The sequence below is a fragment of the Coturnix japonica genome, chromosome 3 (genome assembly GCF_001577835.2).
Source record: "Coturnix japonica isolate 7356 chromosome 3, Coturnix japonica 2.1, whole genome shotgun sequence".
Lineage (NCBI taxonomy): Eukaryota > Metazoa > Chordata > Aves > Galliformes > Phasianidae > Coturnix > Coturnix japonica.
Genome location: NC_029518.1, coordinates 41922242 through 41942458, shown reverse-complemented (window position 1 = coordinate 41942458; position 20217 = coordinate 41922242). Strand labels below are relative to the sequence as shown.

General features: G+C 39.7%; 1 protein-coding gene and 1 long non-coding RNA gene across 7 annotated transcripts in view; one reads left to right on the top strand and one right to left on the bottom strand.

Annotated features, from left to right (window-relative positions):
* Positions 1 to 296: 296 nt before the first annotated feature.
* LOC116653236 lies at positions 297 to 795 on the bottom strand. The gene is made up of 2 exons (XR_004306771.1): positions 532 to 795; positions 297 to 383 (listed from the first exon to the last, which is right to left on the bottom strand). It is a non-coding gene; the product is annotated as an uncharacterized LOC116653236 (long non-coding RNA).
* Positions 788 to 20217, top strand: part of SHPRH (SNF2 histone linker PHD RING helicase) — a 42106-nt gene continuing 22676 nt past the window's right edge. For 2 of the 6 annotated variants that reach the window (XR_001554143.2, XM_015858128.2), the window contains exons 1-14: positions 788 to 895; positions 2227 to 2900; positions 3368 to 3497; positions 5262 to 5480; positions 6107 to 6185; positions 7524 to 7674; positions 7836 to 7941; positions 8442 to 8698; positions 9123 to 9791; positions 13147 to 13398; positions 14802 to 14880; positions 16805 to 16968; positions 17056 to 17312; positions 19968 to 20089. Coding sequence is in view for 5 of the 6 variants with exons in the window: in XM_015858128.2 (XP_015713614.1) it covers positions 2259 to 2900; positions 3368 to 3497; positions 5262 to 5480; positions 6107 to 6185; positions 7524 to 7674; positions 7836 to 7941; positions 8442 to 8698; positions 9123 to 9791; positions 13147 to 13398; positions 14802 to 14880; positions 16805 to 16968; positions 17056 to 17312; positions 19968 to 20089 (3127 nt within the window). In the remaining variant the exon portion in view is untranslated. The other 4 variants (XM_015858130.2, XM_015858129.2, XM_015858132.2 and 1 more) reach the window with 4 other exon arrangements.

The window sequence follows — 20217 nt, the reverse complement described above, 5'->3', positions numbered from 1 at the left end:
ATTTACAGTTGTAAAATGTGATTAAGTGATGATTTCAAAGCTAGTTTTCATGCAGGAGCATCTAGTGGCCACACAGCAACCCATGCACAGGGGAATAAAGCAGTCAACCTGCTGCCACAAGGGTGCAAGCATCCCAAATGCTCCTTCTGTGCTGCCTACCCAGGGCTGGGCAGCACAGGAGCACTACGGCTGGGAACAGTGGAGAACCAGCCACAAAAACAATCCAGTTGGCTTCATTTGTAGACTAGCAAATGGGCCGAGCAGCTAATAAAAGGAAAAGAAGCTCTGATTTTAAATGACTTTCCAATGTCTTTATTTACAGCCCTCACAAGCACACGCGTGGATCTGCTTATTTCAGAAGAAGATGAACATGCTCCTAGTTCCTGCAGAAATAATAACAACCACTTAAGGAAAATCTATCAGCCCCATTAGCAATGCTCCCTCCCCCGTAAGCCTGCGCACTCCGCCCCGCAGGCCTCATCCTCGTCCCCGCCCCTCTGTGGGCAAACACCACACTCCCCGCCCCTTTACCCAGCGGGGGCCGACTGCGCTTGCTCAGCCTCGGCGCTATCACGCTGCCGGCTACGTCCGTGTGCGAAGCGGGCCGAGCTGTCACCGTCAGCGGATTCCATTGGTTGCCCGGCAGGCCGTGCCCACCTCCCCCCCGTTCGGGGTCGTTCCTACCTCACTGTAGGCTGGAGCGTCCCTCCCCTCCTCCCCTTTCTCCTCCCCCTTCGCGGGAGACGAAACCGACGGGGTGAAGGCAGACAGTACCTTTTGTTCCTCCCCTTTCCCCTCCCCTCCCCGGTCTTCCTGTGCCGGACGTTGGTCGCACGGCCCTGCTGTGAGCGGGGAAGGAGCTTCGCGAGAGGGCGGAACGCCGCCTCACCCTGCGGTGCGTTGGTTGGTGGCTGCGCTCCGGGGGCCCTTCCGAGTCCCCGCTGTGGGAAAAGTCCGCCTGGCTTCGCGTAGCGCCCGGCGGGGGGCCCTCCTGGCGGCCTCTAGGGAACGGGCCTATTGGGCTCTGAGGGCGGGGGGGGCCGGACCATCTGGGGAATATCCGGTGTGAAGGAGCCGCACTGATGGCTGGAATCTTCCTGCTTCGGTTCTGATAGATGTTACCTCTTGGGGCTTGATTTCTAAGTGTCAGCAACTCTCTCGTCGCGCCTGAGTGCTATGATGGAAAAACATGAGGTGTTTTCTAACCTTAATTCTCCTACGTTTGAAATTCAGACGCAGCAATTGTTGAAGTAGCTCATAAGGAAACCCTCTATTTCAAACGACGAATGTTTGGTTTTTATAGGTTTGTCAAAAGTCAGGTGGTTTGTTTGTTTTTCTTGGGATTACCCTGTAACGTTAGAGTATGGAATACTGGAGTTAGTAGGTTAGATCCGCATCATCCAATGCTTCATCAGCAGTTGTGTCCCTGTTTTATTTACAGTCATATGCAGAAGTTGAGTTGGCATGAATATCTTAAGTATTTTTCTATCTTTACTGTTGAAGAAAGTGTGTTTAAAAAATGTGTTTAGTGCCCAAGTTGGAGGAGTACCTGGATTTAACTTTGTGGTTAGTCAGAATCAGTAAGGATATGTGTTTACTTTGCTTATTGGTCCCACTGAAATGCATGTGGAATAAGTAAGTGCTGTGCTGCAAGCAATTTGTATATTCAGGTCTCAAGATGTACAGGTTTATGGGGAGGTCGAGTCTTTGATACTTCTAGGAATGCCATTAAGGATTTCTAAGGACAGAATTTGAGCATTTGGGCTCTAAACTATAGGCTGGAGACAAAGCCCTCTGCTGAGTTTGCTTCAAGTGTACTTCCCATGTAATTTTTGAAGGAAAAGGAAAAATATGTGCCTTCTCCCCACTCCCGCCTCCAAATCTCCTGTTCACCCTGCCTGCTTGTTTATGATGTCACTTTTACTGTCTCCCACCACCCCTACCATTGAGAGATTCCAGTGCTTCTGTTTTTATATCTGTCCCACAAGAGTCTCAGTAACAGCTTTGAAATGCAGCATTCTTGTTGATCTTGCTCTGTAACTGTCTGGCAGAATGAAACAGACTGTGAAGAAAGTGCTTGGTGTCCAGTTTCTTTTTGTGTAGGAACAGGAGATGCTCTGTAAAACAGTGTACTAAAGAGTTTAGCAGTTCCTGCACAGTGAACTTTTAATGCGGGTGTTTGATTTTGCAGTACTTATCACTGACTAATATTAATTTATCTCACAGAGACTGAAAATACCGCTGAGAAAAACGACAAAATGAGTAGTCGTCGAAAGCGTGCACCTCCATCAAAGATAGATGAGGCGGGAAAGAAACTGCTCTGTTGGAACATGCATGAGGACCGGAGAAATGAGTTGATAACATTAGATGATGAATTGACTACTGGGGATGATGTTCCAGGTCCCAGCACTTCTTCTGCATCCTTCTTTGTAATAAATGATGATAGCATTGATGAAGATCTCATTCAAAAAGCTGACAGTCATTCAAAATCTGAGAAGTTTTTGACAGCTAATGATGGTGAAGACTCTAATTCCACCTCGACTCCCATGTCAGTACAGCTAAATATTGTAGTCTCGCCATACCGTGCGGATGGGTCCTGGAAAGTTTTATTGGGAGAACTTACTTTTTATCTTCCTTCTGAGCAAATTGCAAGTGAGGAATTCCATGAAAGGAGCTTTACGTTAATCAGAGGAGACTCTGACAATCACCTGCTGGTCTGTGTCCATAAAAGAAGCGAAGAAGAGTACAGTAATGGAGCAAAAGAATGCCTTGATGCTTACGAGCAAATTGTTTTGGTGGAACCAGCTTTAGGTGGTGAAATATTGGAAGGCTTGAGGTGGTTGCAAAATAAAAAGATAATTGGACTTTATCAAAGACCTGGAGAGGGTCAAGCTCTAAAGGTATTGATTCTTATATTCATTTTTATTGGTTGGAACTATATATATATACATATACCATATACGTATATGCGTACACACATGCACACACACACACACACACATAAAAGTAAAGCCACTAACAAGTCTGGCAGCTATTGTATTTTTATAATGTGATGAGATATATGGTTTCTACATCCTTTTGCAGATGTTTTTCATGTGTCTTTTTTTTTTTTTTTGTTCCCCTAAAACTACCTTTTACTGTTGCACTCCTACTTATGTATTACTTAAGGAATCAAGGGAACTTTTGGCTATGATATTTTGTATCTTTCACAAGGCTAGTTTGGTCAGTTCATTGTACCTATTTGCTTCTGCTAATTTTGACAATGTGGTAGTTAAGGTTAGCACTATTATTTTCATGTTCTTCTATTTATAATATTCTTGGTGTCCAGCTAATTTATTAAATGATTAATTTTATAACCATTTCTTAGGTTGGAATCTACCTTCTGGAAGCAGGGCTAAGTAAACCAGAGTTTCTCAGTGATGGAGGTGGAAGACCCAAAAAAGCTAATCAGCTAGTTCAAAAACTCATGGAAAAGTTCTATAGTTTTATAATTCCAGGTAATGTGATTTTATTGAATGTTGATGAATAATTTGAAGTATAAAACTGTCACTTTAATAATTGTAAATGTAAGGGACGTTTTTAAGTTGTTCCTGTCCTCTAGAGCAGCTGTGTTTTTAGTAATATTGTTCACTGTTAGTCTTCCTGTGCTAATATCTGGTCATTAATCATATATTAATTAACTTATGGTTATACATAATAACATTTCTTCTCTGCACATAAGGCACTGAGGCATATAGAAGCTTGAGACCTTACTGTCTGGGGAGTAAATGTAACTTTCACTAATTCTTATGAATTGTTTGACTAGATTTAGGGTGACTCATCCAAGTTACATAGGAGCTGTTTTAAAAAAGAGAGGAATTAAACTCCTTAACCATTTGTTCCTAGGTCAGTGCCCAATACAACAACTCTGGCGGCAAAACTTTTGTTGGAGTTGTATTCTGAAGTCGTTATAATGAAAATTGCATTATAGATTTACACACAAATGAAGGAGATGTCTGCCCTTATCCCTACATTTTGTTTTTAAGTACTTATTTTCCTCAGTGTACCCATCCTGTTCATGTCCTTGTAGATGGTTTAATTTTAGTTTTCTGAGAAGAATGTTACACAGTGGGTTTCTCTCCAGTTCTAGAGAGGCTTTGTATCTTTCCTTGAACTGCAGAGTTGTACAGCTGTTCCTGGGTAAGTACTAAAAGCTGTTTTACTGGTACCATTTCTTTTATTTGAGACCTAAAACATAGTTGGAACTTGTCCATTAAGTCGTTTGTTGCTTGGTCTTACTTCAGTTTCCTAAAATTTTGACCCTTGAATTTTTTCATGAATATTTGTTCTACGGTGCTGAAGTTCTGCATATGCCCATACATGCAGATTTTGTTTGAAATACAAGACCTTTCTAAGTCTTCTAGATGTACATCTCTTGAAGCTAGATTGTAATTCCTGAAGTATGATTTGTTGGATTTCTTACAGTGATGCAAAGGGTAAGACTCGCATGTTGTCACACTGTTGCCATTTTTTTGATCAGACAAATAATTTAAAAGTAACACTTAGGCTGATTGAGTAGATTTTTCTTGATGTTTTTGATATGTTCTCTTATCAAGAAAGGGCTTATTTCTTGAAAAATGTACAAATCTTTTGCCCACAGTTATTTTCCCCCCTCTCTTTCTCTAAGAAGACCAACCCATTTAGGGTACTGCTTGATGGACTTGATGATATTTGAGGTCTTTTCCAATCTGAGTAACTCTATGATTTAATCTGAAATGTGATTTAATCTGAAATGTATGTTATTTGTGATCCCGTATGAGGTAAAAATGTTTAGGAGAAGGTGCTTGTAAAATTAGACTTAGTCATGCTATTCCTGAATTCTAAGAATAGAATAGAATCATAGAATTGCTCAGGTTGGAAAAGACCTTAAAGATGATCAAGTCCAACCACAAGCTAACCATACTACCCTAACTCTATCAACCTTCTTCTAAATCATGTCCCTGAGCACCACATCTGAATGGTTTTTAAACACGTCTAGGGATGGTGACTCAACCACCTCCCTGGGGTGCTTAAGGGAAGAGCTTTACCAGTTATGTATGTCTCTGTCATGGCTATAGTGTGTTAACATTAGCTTTTAGGAAACTGCTGGTAGCTTAGTCAGGTGTAATCATGACTTATATTTAGAAGAGGTTTTGCTTTCATTTCCTATTTAGATAAGCTGCAGCAAAACTTACTGAAATGTTGACCAAAAGTGAATGATAATGCATTTATTGTGTATGCAGATGTGTTGGAGGAAGATGAGGAAGAATCTGACATGGAGCTAGAGCGGCAAAATATTGAAGAGCTTTATGACTTTGTAAGGCATACACACCAGCAGGATGTCCAACTACTGAGAGAGGATGTGCAGCATCCTGCCTTAATTCCCATTCTAAGGCCATACCAAAGTGAAGCTGTGAATTGGATGCTTCACCGAGAGAACTTCACAAGCACTCCAGGTGGTGGCAAGTATATGGGACTTGAAAACTTGTATAGTCAAGGAAAATGGCATTGCATTGTTAGTGGAATGTCTTATTGCTATTTCATTAGAAGTTTTCTTAATTGTTTTATTACCATTTTTATAAAAGCTGTTGGGTAGTTGTATAGGTGGTAACTACAAGGGTGGGAACAAATGTACAGAAGATATAAGTAAAAGAGGAACTCACCAATAATGACACTTCAGCTGAAGGAGCTAGGGCAATCTTCACTAGCAAGTGATCTCCAATAGATGCTGCCTCAGTGAGGGTCAGCCCTTAAATGAGGTCTCAGAGGAGGTGGAGTCAAGCTCCACCCCTCCTGGGAGCACAGCTACATTACTCTTACCTGTGCTCCCGCAGCTGACCCCACACTTGCCCCAGCTGATTAATCAGTGGTTCACGCTGTGATTACCGGTCTCCCATACAGTAGTACAGTAGATGAGAAAATAAACCTGCTTTGAGCTGCAGCTGTTTGGTCTTGTTGCTCACCAAGCGTGGTGAAGGTAGATGTCTGCCTTTTGTGTTTAAGTGTCACTGTATGGCTAAGTGGTTCTAATTAGTGTGCTGTTTGCGGAGAAATCTTTGTCATAGTAACATGACCTCTTTCTCTATAGAAAATGCACTGCATTTCTTATGGCGAGAAGTCATCACTCTGGATCGAGAAAAAATCTACTATAATCCCTTTACTGGCTGGTATGTTTTTGTGCTTATCTATTTCTGAGAACACCCCAAGGATTTTATATTTATTTATTTATTATTATTATTATTTAATTATTTTTTAAAGGCAAACTTGCTTATATAACACATAAGTAAATCTTGAGGACATAATTCTTAAAGCTGCTTGTCTTAATTTCAGTACAGATGTATATTTACAAGATTAGTGCTATAATTTGAAAACAGTGCTAGAGTCTTCAGCCTTTATGTTTGATGCTTCAAAACGCTAAAAGAAGGAGGCAATATAATGCCTGGAACAGGCTGCCCAAGGACGTTGTGGATGCCCCATCCCTGGAGGTGTTTAAGGCCAGGTTGGATGGTGCCCTGGCCCTTATGATCTAGGAAATGTGGAAGTTTGGTGGCCCTGCCAGGCAGGGGGTTTGGAGCTTCATGATCCTTGTGGTCCCTTCCAACCCAGGTCATTCTGTGATTCTGTGTGATAACATCTATTAATGCTGGATGTTGCATTTATGAGGGCTGTTCTGAAAGTAATGCTTCCTATTTTATGTTGGCCCGTTATGTGACTGTAGAGGTTGAACTTCCCACCAACATTCGATTAAATGTTGTTGCCATGTGACAGATGGCAGTAGAGGGGGCAGTCTGGCCAACATGGTGTCTGACACAGAAGTGCAGATGAAGCATGGAACTAAATTCCTCAGTGCAGAAAAACTTGCATCCATTGACATTCATTGATGCTTGCTGGACACTAATGGAGGCCAAACAGTGGATGTCAGCACAGTAAGGTGGTGGGTTTGCTGGTGCAGATTTTTGCAACTGCTGCATGCAAGTTCTTTTTCATGGCTGGTGAAATGTGGGGTTGTGACAGTGCTGAAAAAGTGTTTATGGCTGAAAATTTCCACTATCAAATACTGTAATTGTGTTCTTTGTATTGGTTACATTTTCCATGGAATCAAATAGGAGGCATTACCTTTGGAGCAACCTACATGTTAGCTCTTTTACTTTGGTTAGAAAAGAGTCTTGCTAGTTTGCTTTTTTGCTGTTGCAGTAAATTTTTGGTTTTTAAGTAAATATAAACATAGAGAGAGGGAGAGACTAGTGCTATAATATACTAAATTTATCATGGTTAGGCCTGTTCAGAGGGAAAAATGCAAAAAGACATGGCATATGCATTCATCTCTATTAGGTGTGAAGATCCAAAAAGCTTGCTAGCTCTTATCAGCTCAGCTTTTCAAGGAGTGGCATCATTTATTAGTGACTTCACTTTACTGAAGCTGTACTGTGTGTTTGTCTCAAAACATGCTTCTGTCACACCATTCTGTTGCTGATTTTTCACTTGGGAATATACTTGAATTTCAGTGTTATCCGCGAATATCCATTCGCTGGACCTCAGTGGCCTGGAGGTATTTTGGCAGATGAGATGGGTCTTGGAAAAACAGTAGAAGTGTTGGCTCTTATTCTGACTCATACCCGACAAGACGTTAAACAAGATGATTTAACATTACCTGAGGTGAGAAAACTGTGGGAGTGTTTATTACAAAGAAAATACTTTTCAGAATTAGTGAAATTTTGGGTTGTTTTTTTTTCTCTTGTGTTCATTGTTTTCTGCTTGAGATTGGAATTACTGTGAAAAGACGTGAACCAATAACAGTCTGCTGTTGTCTGCATTAGGGCAAGCTTGTGAATTTCTTTGTTCCACCTCAACCTTCACAAGGAAGTAAAAAGAAAAAAACAGGGGAAATGGAACTTAAATTGAAGGAAAAAATACAATATCCCAGTAAGTATTTTTCATGACTTATTACATTTTGCACTTGGCATTATTCATGGCCATTGACTGTGAGTTCAGGGGCACTCTTTGCTTCTACAGAATTCAGTGGTTCTTTTGCAAAGCCCTGTGGTGTATGACTGTGTACTACAAGCAGGTGATCTGCATTTAAAAGCTAAGTTACCAACTCAGATGTTTGTGCTACAGAACTGCATGTACCTTGAGGTCATTTTTTAAGAGTTTATTCATTAAACAGAAATACGTTGTCTTAATAAACTTAAATAAGAAAATTAGAAGGGACTGACTTTATTGTTACTCAGTATCTCAGTATTGTCTTGGAGTGCTTTGTAATACTGCCTCAAGTAAAGCACATAATCAGAGCTGCTGCCTCTACACTTGTTTTTCTTCTGTTTCAATGAGCAGAGGTAGTGTTTGGAGATCATTTAATATTCATTCTTCAAGGCCATTATTTTCTCTGATCTCTAGTTTTTTTACTTTGATTTTACATACAGGCTTAAGAGTGATGGTGTTAGCAGCTGTAAAGGAAATGAACGTGAAGAAAGGAGCATCCATTTTTGCAATATTTAAGTATATCAGTGCTGTATATAGGTATGACATACAGAGAAATAGACGGCTTCTCAAAAGAACGCTGGAAAAACTGATTGCTGAACAAGTAGTAGAACAAGTGAAAGGACACGGTCTGGCTGGGTCTTTCAAGCTTGGAAAGAATTACAAGGAACAGAAGAGACGAGAGAAAACCAAAGAACAGGTACAGCTTGCTTCAGTAGCTACTTCCAAGAATGTTGTGAAGGCAGATCTTTCTACTGCTTGCATAGCACTATCAGCAGCGTTACCTGTGTGTGCAGATTCTGTGATGCTAGCTTACTTGTAAAAACAAACCCTGCACCATTCGCTTTGAAATTCTGCAAAGAAGCAGAGATTGTAAGAAGGTTAAATCTGGCATAAGAACATTTGACTGCATCTGTAATAATACTTTTGAAATACTGCTGTAGAAGCAGGCAGTTTTGTTGGTTTTTAACATGAAGTTGTGTGGTAAACTCTGGTAAGCATTAAATCTCTGGTTTCAGGGTTCAGTTATTTAAAATTTTAAAATCAACATATTGATGTTATTGTTTTTCTTTCTTTTAATAAAAGGAGAAAGTCTGACAATCTTGGTTAATTTTACTTTGTAGATAGCGAAGACTTCAGAAAAGATTCAGAAGAAGCAGTTGTCTGATGCTAATACTCAAACCAAAGAATCAAAAGATAGTGATGTCACTTCTACAGATGTCCTTAAAATCCCTCTACGAACGAGTATTGCCACAGAAGAACATGATTATTGTGCAACTAATAAAAATGACAGGAAATCTGAAACGGATAATGAGAACTCTATGGAAGAGAATAACACTCAGGAGAAAGCTGTGGTCCCAAAATCTCCTGACTTCCATGGCAAGCTCCACCTTTCTGGTGACATTAGTAGTCATTCTGATTTTGATGTCCAGCAGGAAATCCCAAGGTCTTCACATTCACAAGAACATACTAGCAGTAGCGTACAACGGACTAGCTCTGTGTTTCCATTTAATACCTCTGAATATCGTTTTGAATGCATCTGTGGTGAGCTTGGATTGGTTGACTATAAAGCTCGTGTGCAGTGCCTGAAATGCCATTTATGGCAGCATGCAGAATGTGTAAATTATAAAGAGGAGAACTTAAAAATCAAGCCCTTCTACTGTCCCCACTGCCTTGTGGCAATGAAACCAGTTTCTACAGGAGCAACTCTGATCATTTCTCCAAGTTCCATTTGTCATCAGTGGGTAGATGAGATCAACAGGCATGTGAGGTCATCATCTCTTCGAGTTCTGGTAAGATGAGATACCTTCATATTCTGGAGAGTTTTTATCAAGGTTCAGTTTCCTATCTGTCTCTATATTATGTAAAGTTTAGAGGTGTCTTTGTCTTCTCTCCTATAATTCTGTACTTCTTCCTATTAGACCAATGCTTCTGTTTTGGTGCCACATAGTGCATTTGTTTCCAGAACAAACTGTCATTGCATTTAGTTGTTCTATTCTTTTTACTCGTTGATCATTGGGAGACTATACAGCAGACTATATGTCTTTATGTTATAGAAGCAAATTTCCTGTAATAAGAACAACGTGAATTCTATGAAGGAAAGCTGTTATCTTTTTTTTCCTAGAGAATGACTTAGAGAGGCCTGACTATAGAAGTGTTCCAGCAGTCAGCTGCATAGTTATGCCCATAGCTCCCTGATAGTTACTTCTCATTTAGTTCCAGTTTAGTTCCTAGTTTTTTTGGTGTTTCTCTAATGTTTCAGTAGATAAGGAGTGTACTTTTTTATTAATATACTTAAGGCAGTATTCAAGAGAAGGCATCATCTTTTACCAAAATTTATTTATTTCTAAATCAGGCAAGCATTTGAAATGAAGATCTTGAAAGTCCCTTCCAATGCAAGCTATTAGATGGTTAATGATGTAGTCAAGTCTTGTCCGTCATATTTATAATAACCAAGAACATTTGTAATCACAGAATCACAGAATTATCAATGTTGGAAAAGACCTAGAAGATCATCTAGTCCAACCATTACCAATACTTCCCAGCTAAATCATATTCATCAACACAACATCCAGACGTTTCTTGAACACTCCCATGGTCGGTGACTCCACCACCTCCCTGGGCAGTGCATTCCAGTGCCTGACTACCCTTTCTGAGAAGTAATACTTCCTAATGTAATGGTTAAGTGCACAGAGAACCACAGCTCCCTTGTTTTTGAATAAAATGGCAGGAGTTGTAAGTTGATAAAGAGAGGGGTCTGTGTGTCTAGGAATATATCTGACATCTGCATGGATGACCAAAGTACAACTGGAATCTAGGCCAGCTGTTTGTGTGAGTAGTCTCTAACTAGCTTAGACAACTGGCTTTGGTGCCACAGCTAACAAATGTGTAACCTGTGCAGTTTGCCTGGGACCCAGTCCAAGTTTTCTACTGGCTTTGAAAACTGTAAGAATAGTAGCAGTAAAACCTCTTAAATACTGGATGTCAGCTCTTTAAAATAGTGGTGTCTTGCATACTAAGATGCCGCTTACATTTTCTTTTAACTGCTAACTATAAGCCATCCACGCTGGCTTTCACTGCTGTTTCCATTTATTATTTTTTTTTTTCTATGAAGTTGGCATGAAAAGAGCTCAGGCATTTCAAAGAACCACTTTCCCATCGTGTTTTGTACTGCTTGTGACCTGTATAAATTGTAATGGTCTTGTATAATAGAATGAGGAATTATAATTTATCCTTAGGCCTTGTTTTGCAGCCGGCTGTCTTTTCCTGCTGCTGTGGAAACAGCCAATGCTTGGTGATATTACAGACCTCCAGAAAATCTGTTCACAAATGCTGAGATCATTAGACTTTGATAGCTTTTTTTTTTTTCTTAACAGTTGCTTCTGTGAGTATGCTGTGTTTTCAGTGTTTTGGTTTTAGTCTTTCTCTCTCCCTTCTTCATGTGCATTAACCTGAACAAGAATTTTCTGCAAGAATTAATTTCAGTTGACAAAAAACTTTGTTGGCATAAGCAGAAATGTGGAACAAGAAGATTATTGCAGTGTGACAGTGACAATAAACAGTTGAAATTAGCGGTGGAAGGTAAACAGATCAAGGGCTGAAGAGGGAGGATGAATTAATAAGGATTCATAGGATCAAATAAATTTTGGTATTTTTAACTATTTGTTGTCTTAAGAGCACATTGAAGATTTGTTATGCTTTGAAGGACCAGGGAGGCGGTGTGGTATTCTTAATAAAAACAAGCGTTTGTAGACAATTTAGTGTGCCCCGGTGGCGCAGTGGTTAAAGACGCCGCGTTGCAACACTGGGGCCCGGAGTTCGAATCCCCCCTGTGGCGCAAGTGGTAGAAGTGCCGCTCTGCTACACAGAGGCTCGAATCCCGGGGGCTGGACTTGATGATCTCGAAGGTCCCTTCCAACCCGCACAAGACTATGAAACTATGAAACTATGAATTTTAGATGAGAACAAACTGTCTTGATTGAAGTGTTTATATAATCATAAAGTCTCAGAATGAGAAGTACAAAAAGGTAATCACTGTTGGAAGATGAAACTGAGTTGTAGATTCTTCTTAAGAAGATGGGGGAATATCCCTGAATCTGTGAGAAGAAAATCCTAAATAATTTAATATTAGGATTAATATATTCAAGTCTAGGTGAATAGCAAGGTGTACTCATTTTGAAATAAACAATGGATGCCTGTTATTTTCAGGTACATTCCTGAGATAAACAAGAGAAACAATGTGGTGGGTTTTTTCCCCTTTTGCATCTCATATAGTCATTGCGCTTAGCTAGAAATGCTGAAGATGAGAGAACGTGTTTCTGCTACATATATTTTATTGGTTAAATTGTCTTTCGTGCCACACTTTATCATGCTTTGATATTCTTATATATTGAGACACAATATTAGGTGTGTTTTCTTTAGATACAGAATGAGATAATGGGGAAACATAGTAGAACGTTTGATTTCACTTGTAATTTTTGTTTTTGTTGTTGTTTTAAACTGCTGTATGTTTCCAAAAGGATTAAACTTAAAATGATGAGGGAGATAAGGAAAACACTGATACTGGAACAAGCGCCACTATGAAGGATTTCTAGTAGAACTCCATCAGTGCACAGGGATTGTTTCTCCCTGGGGTGTTCTTTCCATTTCATGACCCTCTTTAAAGATGGTTTTTGTAGATAAGGGATTGCCCAAAGTATCATTTTGTCTTGAACCGTTTTATTTTATGGCATAGTACTGGTTTTGCCTTCATTTCTGTGGAATTCTTATGGAGTAGTTGATAAGGGGAATAAGAGGAGAAAGGTGATGTCCAGATGCCACAAATGAGAGGAGAGAGCATGTGACACTGACTGAATACTTACAATGTAGCCTGCAACTGTTGCAACAAATAACTGTTGTAGCAAATCGTAAGATTTCTTCAAAGGAGAAAAAAAGAATCTATGTTTGATGTCTTGTACGTACATAAATGATTACACATAAAATTTGCATCAATGTGTTGCACTTATTATCTGTATTATTCAAGTTTTTCCACTATGATACTTTATGAATACAGGTCTTATTTTATGAAGAACACTTGTGAAAGTATGCATGTATTAAGCTATACTGATGATTCTTCTTGCTTCTACTATTGCATACTAATCAATGTAGGTGTATCAAGGTGTGAAGAAGCATGGCTTTTTGCAGCCGCATATGTTGGCAGAGCAGGATGTGGTTATCACAACATATGATGTCCTCCGTACTGAACTGAATTATGTGGACATACCCCATAGCAACAGTGAAGATGGGCGCCGTTTCAGGAACCAGAAGCGGTACATGGCCATCCCGAGCCCTTTAGTAGCAGTGGAGTGGTGGAGGATCTGCCTTGATGAAGCACAAATGGTTGAATGTACTACTGCAAAGGTATAATGTATGACATTCCCAGTCATCCGTTATTTAACCTGAACCAAGCTGGGAGGGATTATTGATCTGCCTAAGGGGAGAAAGGCACTACAGAGTGACCTGGATAGCCTGGATCGATGGGCCAAAGTTAACTGTATGAGTTTCAGTAGGGCCAAGTCTAAGGTCTTGCATTTTGGTCACAACAACTCCAGGCAACCCTACAGGCTTGGGGAGGTGTGGCTGATGGAAAGGGACCTTCGTGTACTGATGGTCAGTCAGCTGAATATGAGTCAGCAGTGTGCCCAGGTGGCCAAGAAGACCAATAATGGCATCCTAGCTTGTATCAGGAATGGTGTGGTGAGCAGGACTAGGGAAGTAAACCTGCCCCAGTGTGCCCCAGTGGCGCAGTGGTAGGAATGCCGCGTTGCAACACCGGGGCCCGGGTGTTCGAATCCCCCTGTGGCGCAAGTGGTAGAAGTGCCGCTCTGCAGCACAGAGGCTCGAATCCCGGGGGTTGGACTCGATGATCTCTAAGGTCCCTTCTAACCCGCACGAGACAATTACCTATTACCCCTGTACTTGGTGCTGGTGAGGCCTCATCTTGAGTATTGTGTTCAGTTTTGGGCACCTCAGTACAGGAAGGACATTGAGGTGCTGGAGCAGGTCCAAAGAACAACAACAAGGCTTGTGAAGAGCTTGGAGAATATGAGGAGAGGCTGAGGCAACTGGGGCTGTATAGTCTGGGGAAAAGGAGGCTGAGAAGAGACCTTATTGCTCTTCCAGTACCTGAAAGGTGCTTACATCGAGAGTGGGGTTGGTCTCTTCTCACAGGTGACAGGCCAAGGGGAAATGGCCTCAAGTTGTGCCAGGGTACATTTAGGTTGGAAAACTTCTTTACAGAAAGTGTTGTTGAGGACTGAAATAGGCTCCCCAGGGAGAAGGTTGAGTCACCATCCCTGGATGTGTTTTAAAACCATTTGGTTGTGGTGCTCAGGGACATGATTTAGTGGAGGGGTGCTAGTTAGGGTAGTATGGTTAGGTCATGGTTGGACTCAATGATTAGATCTTTTCCAACCTGAGCGGTTCTATGATTCTAAGAAAAGGTTTTGAAAGGCTTAGTGTAAGTAATTAAATAAGCCCTCCCCCCCAAGCTCCTAACATTCACCGTGCTTGGATCACTTGTCCTCATATCTTCTTTCAAGGTACATTTTCTGTTGGATATTTTTATTATTGTTTCTTCTGTTGAAATTTTAGCAGACTGTGAAATATATCCTGCTCAAAAAAGCCTGATCTATACTGACAGTTCAAAGAACTAGCTCACCATATTATATGCCTGTTTGATAATTTTCAAACAAAACAAAAAATAGGGGAACACATGTCTGAAAATAGTAATATTTGGTTTTTCTTTCTGCCTTTTTTTCTAGGCTGCTGAAATGGCACTGCGTTTAAGTGGAATCAACCGCTGGTGTGTCAGTGGCACTCCTGTGCAGCGAGGATTAGAAGGTGAGATTTAATGCTGCAATGTCAGCTTTGAGTTTTCCTTATTCTAATAATCAGGCGATTGTTTGAAGCAGTTGAAACGCCTGCAAGTTTTACTCTGATTTTGCAAGTCAGAAACCGTAAGTATCTAATGAAGTCATCAATAAACATATTGATATAAAAGTTGCAGAGCTGAGGCCTCATTTCCCTGAGTTAGGAAAAATACTTTAAGGAAGGAGAACCTATGTGACAAGCAGATGTCTCAGGCCTTTTCTTTCATGTCAGAGTGGGTAATGTTAACCTCTCTGTTACAGCTGAAGAGTTTGCTTTGGTTGTAGAATCTGTCAAAATCAGCAAGTCATGCTGTGTTTGCTTTTGATGTAACCTTGTAAGAAATACTGTGGGCACTGACTGTTACGTACTTACCAACCATTAATATATATTCTAGAAATCATTTTAAAATAAAGCTTTGTGAAAGTGTTTCAAGTCCTCATATAAAGACGTTATGAATTAAGATGAGTTGTGGAGTAGGGAGCTATATGTTAGGTGTCATTTATCTGGTCTTCTTTGTGAGGTACTCAGTTTTTGTAGATAGGCTTTAGGCAAACATAGGAGTAAAGAAAAGGAGCTGCCTGAATCTTTTGATCTCCCTGTGTTCTCTGATGGATTTAGGAATAAAGGCTACAAATTAAGGCAATCAGTTTGAAAGTAAACGAATCAGTGTAAACATTTACGTATATTCCTAGTCTATTGTTAAGATATGAAATCATTGTAAGAGTCAGTATTGGATATTAATGCATTATGGAAATGTGAATAAAATGTATGAATACATATATTAAAGCATTCATAATTAATAAAGAAAACACTGTAGTAGAAAGTGACTGATTCAATTATCATGATTACCTTGATTGAGTCCTTTATGTGTGATAGGATTCATTTGATATGTATCTGAAACATACTGTCTGTAATATGTGCTGGTCAAGCACTCAGACATAGGGGCCCTTGCCATCCAGGACATGAGAACTACTAATTTGAATCTGTACCTGCCACTGCTGTATTAAAGTAAAAATCACTCTCTTCCTGTGCAGATAGGGCTCTAGGGGTTTGCTTCCCATCCTTTATGATGTATACGGTAAATGTCTTATGGCTCTCAGCTGAATAGTGAGATCATCATCAAGCTGAAAGAGTAAAGAATGTAGCGACTACTAGGTCTTAAAGAAATTGAGAATACTGTCAAGTATGTCTGTTTCCATGTTGTTCGTGTGAAGCACTTTTTACATGTACTCCTGTAGTTTTCCAGTAAGTTTCAGGTACAGGTTTAAAGTTAGTGTGTTCTAAAAGTTTTTCCTCTTAAAATGATGGACTTCTGAATTAGGCAGAATTAGCGAGCCATGTTCTGGCAAGGTTAAAAAAAAAAAAAAAAGTAATTTGTTAGTTTCTGCTGCTGCAGTTGAAGAGTGAGCATCTCCTGAATTGCAGCCACTTTAGGATGGTGAGCAGACAGTTGGTGCACAGCAGGCTGTAAAGTAATAATACTGAGGAATATTGTTTTAGAAAAAGCTGTCAAACTTAGCTAACCATATGCAGTCATGTAATCTCTGCCTCTCACCCTTACTTTGAGTAGGTTTAGGTTCACCAGTCTGTTCAGCTGAACTTGAAGTCAGGGACTTGTCTTACAAACAGCCATATTCCAACAGGTTCTATAATAAAAAAAACAAAACAAATAAAAACAACCAACTAAAGGAGAGGCTCCACATCCACACTTAGTCTTCTGCCTCCTGGTAACTTTTTTTTTTTGGGGGGAATGACTGGAAAATAAGTGGAGAAGGTGATGACTAAAATGTAGTTCCTTCCTATATGCTTAAATTTCTGCACAAATTAACTTTTCTTTTTTTTTAAGGCATGTTCTGAAGCATTAAAAACATCTAAAACTTCCTTTTCTTGGCAGATCTATATGGATTAGTCCTTTTCCTTGGAATTGATCCTTACTGGGTCAAACATTGGTGGGACCAGCTTTTATATCGACCTTACTGTAGGAAAAATTCCCAGCCTCTCTACAGTCTGATTGCCAAGATAATGTGGAGATCAGCAAAGAAGGATGTGATTGACCAAGTAAGAATGAAAGCTTTTGTTTTAAAATTTATGAAAATGTCTTATTGCTTTATTTACAAGTTTCCTTCTTTTTCTTTTTAATTGCAGATTCAAATTCCCCCTCAGACAGAAAATGTACACTGGCTTCACTTTTCTCCTGTGGAGAGGCACTTCTATCATCGCCAGCATGAAGTATGCTGCCAGGATGCATTGGCAAAACTCAGGAAGATTTCAGATTGGACTCTTAAGCTTAGTAGCCTTGATAGAAGGACTGTGACATCTATTCTGTACCCTTTGTTGCGGCTGAGGCAGGCCTGCTGTCATCCACAAGCTGTTCGAGGAGAGTTCTTGCCCTTACAGAAAAGGTGAGTTTATAATCAGTTCCTAAGCGGTTTGCTTTATCTAAAACAAAGCTTCAGTTGTCCCTAACAATGCATTATCTTATAAAGCTTTTAAACAAGCCTATTAATAAACTTCTTGAGTTAACTAGGCAACTATGTCAATGCCAAGGTAACTAACATCAGAAGTTGTATAAAAGACAGTAGGGTAGTTAGTGTAATTCTTGTGCTAAAGAACATAAATAGTACTGAGAGACAATTGATTGTGCAGTAACAAGTTAGGCTTATGATGCTATTGCATACTAGGACGTTGCAGGTGACATATATACTGTGAAATAAAACATTATTTTCAAGAGCAACCAAGAAAATGAATAAACAGGATTTGTTCTTTAAATGAATTTTTTTAAATGTGATGTTGCACATCAATACAGATCAGAATGTGAAAGCTGCTTTTTTTTTTTGCATGCTTTTATGATCACCCTTTTCATAGGTGCTGTGCCAGTAGCAGCCAGCTGGGTCTCAGCCTTTATTAGGCCTAAATTGTGTTACTAGCACTCTCTGAAAGATGTATCTACTTACGTTTTTCTGCCTTTGGAGGAGGCTTTTGAGAACAAGATGTTTCTATTCCAAGATATTAAAGCACTGCTTATGTTGTTTCAGCTACTAGCAGGGAAGAACGTGTACTTCATTAATAGTAATATTATTTCTACTATTTCCTGTTTGGCCATCTTTTCAGTTTCTTTCCACCCTCTTGTGAAATTTTTGTCTGTTCCTTCCTGTTCCTCATACAGGGCACCTTCAGTGTGTCTAAGCAGCTCTGACTTATCAGCTATATTTCACCAGGGACCAATAGTAGTCACTGTGCTGTGCCACTTTGTTTCACATTCTACTAATGTGGAGGCAAGAGAAGAGAACAAGGCAGGGGAAATGAAATTAATGTTCCTACAACATAATCTGTATTCAGATGTGCTAGTAGAGTATAAAAGAAATATGTAAAACTGCACGTTGGAAACAGCTTAGTGAGCTGCAGTAATTCTAGCAGAAAACATGTGGAATGACAGCTGCACAGTAACTGTGGTAAAAAGAAAACTAACAGTGAAAATTAAATCTATCTCAAGATGACATATACTGTGACAAGTTGTTTCTGAGCCCTATTTGTATAATGTATACCAAACTTATTGCTATTACAATTGCTATTGTAATTTTTCTTGAAGACACTGATGGTTTTGAGAACAAAAGGGGAGGCAGTAATAGAAGAAACATGAGAAGCTGGTGTGTTGTGTCTTTATTAGTATATCTGTAGAATTATGCTTATTATAAATTGTCATTTTGGTAATTTAAAGCCCACTTTACTATGACACCAGAATGGAAACTCAGGGAACAAATTGCATTAATAGAACAATGTTGCAAGAAAGGCATGTTCAGGGATACCCTTCCAGCATACTTGGGCAGGAACTGCATGCAAATGGCATCTCCCTTACTTTCTTCTACAGCAATACACATTGAGTAGCAAATTCTCCTTAAGTGAATGAAGTGAGAAGCAGATTTTCAGGTGGGTGGAAGGGTATTATCCAAATTCACAGCACTAATTAGTTGGTCATAGATGCAGCCTCAGATCAGATGTCATAGATTGTTGTTGCTGTTTACTTTTGCATCTCTTTACATAATTCCTCTTCCTGCCTGAGTTTGTCCCTTGGCCTTACTTCAAGCTATTCTTTATGCTTCCTCTTTATTTCCCCCTCACTGAGAGATTTCTTGTCCCTCTTATCTCTCTCTTTCCTTTATTTTTCTGTTCAGCTGATTTTCTCTTAACTAAATTCCTCTGAAGAAATGCAACTACAAACAAATGTAGAAAAGGAAGTCTAAAACAGTTCTTGCTAATCATCGCTGTCTTCTTTCCACACACACTTTACCTCAATTTTTAATATGCTTTGCACATTTAGATTACTGATAGAGAAATGTAGTCTCTCACGACTGCTTTCATTTTTAATTTTGTTCTCTCATCTTCTAGCAAAATGAGTTCTATTTTTGACCATTTCCAGTTCTCTGCTATAACAGGGCAACATATTTTGCCCTCTGTTAGATTGTTCTGCCTGATTTTAATCTTCTTGTCTTACCCCTTCCTATTTTTACTAGATGTCAATCTCTTAACATACTCATTTTAGGGAACAATTATATCTGGAAGAAGAGCTTATAAAATCTGTTTTCTTAATGTTTAGTCTCTAATAAATATTTGCAGAGCTGTTGCACATATGTAATTTAGTATCTCATGCTATGCAGCACGGCAATTTTGTTTTATTATGGTGTACCAATTGGACAGATCAATCTGTTCAGAATGGCATTACAACAGAGGTGGGATGATGGAAGAACCAGCACAAAAGAAAAGTGTTGTAAAGAAAGGGAAAAAGATTGCTCACCTATGCCAGAAGATTCCAGGTTCTGGAAAGCTTCACCAAGAAGGGAGCTCTAACCAGAGATTCTTCCCCAGTGGCAGTCAGCCCTTACATGAGGTGTAGCCAGACTCCACCTTTTTTGGTCACACAGCACAATTGTCTTCATCTGTGCTCTCAGGGCTGACTGGGTCCTTTCCATATGTGCTTAATCAGTGGTTCAGGCCGTGACTTAACAGTTACCATACATGTGGCTTAATTTCAAACTTGAGTCACTTGGTCTCTATTCCAGCACCATGACCATGGAAGAACTGCTTACATCTCTGCAGAAGAAATGTAGAACAGAGTGTGAGGAAGCTCACCGACAGCTGGTGTGTGCTCTTAATGGCCTAGCTGGTATCCATATCATTAAAGGTAAGATTGGATAGCTGTTGTGTATTTAAGCCTTTTAGTGGCTAATAATGGTTTTGATAGGGTTTTTGAAATTGGAGTTTTTTCCATGTGTGAAATCCTGGGAAAAGTCTAGTCTTATTAAAGAGTTT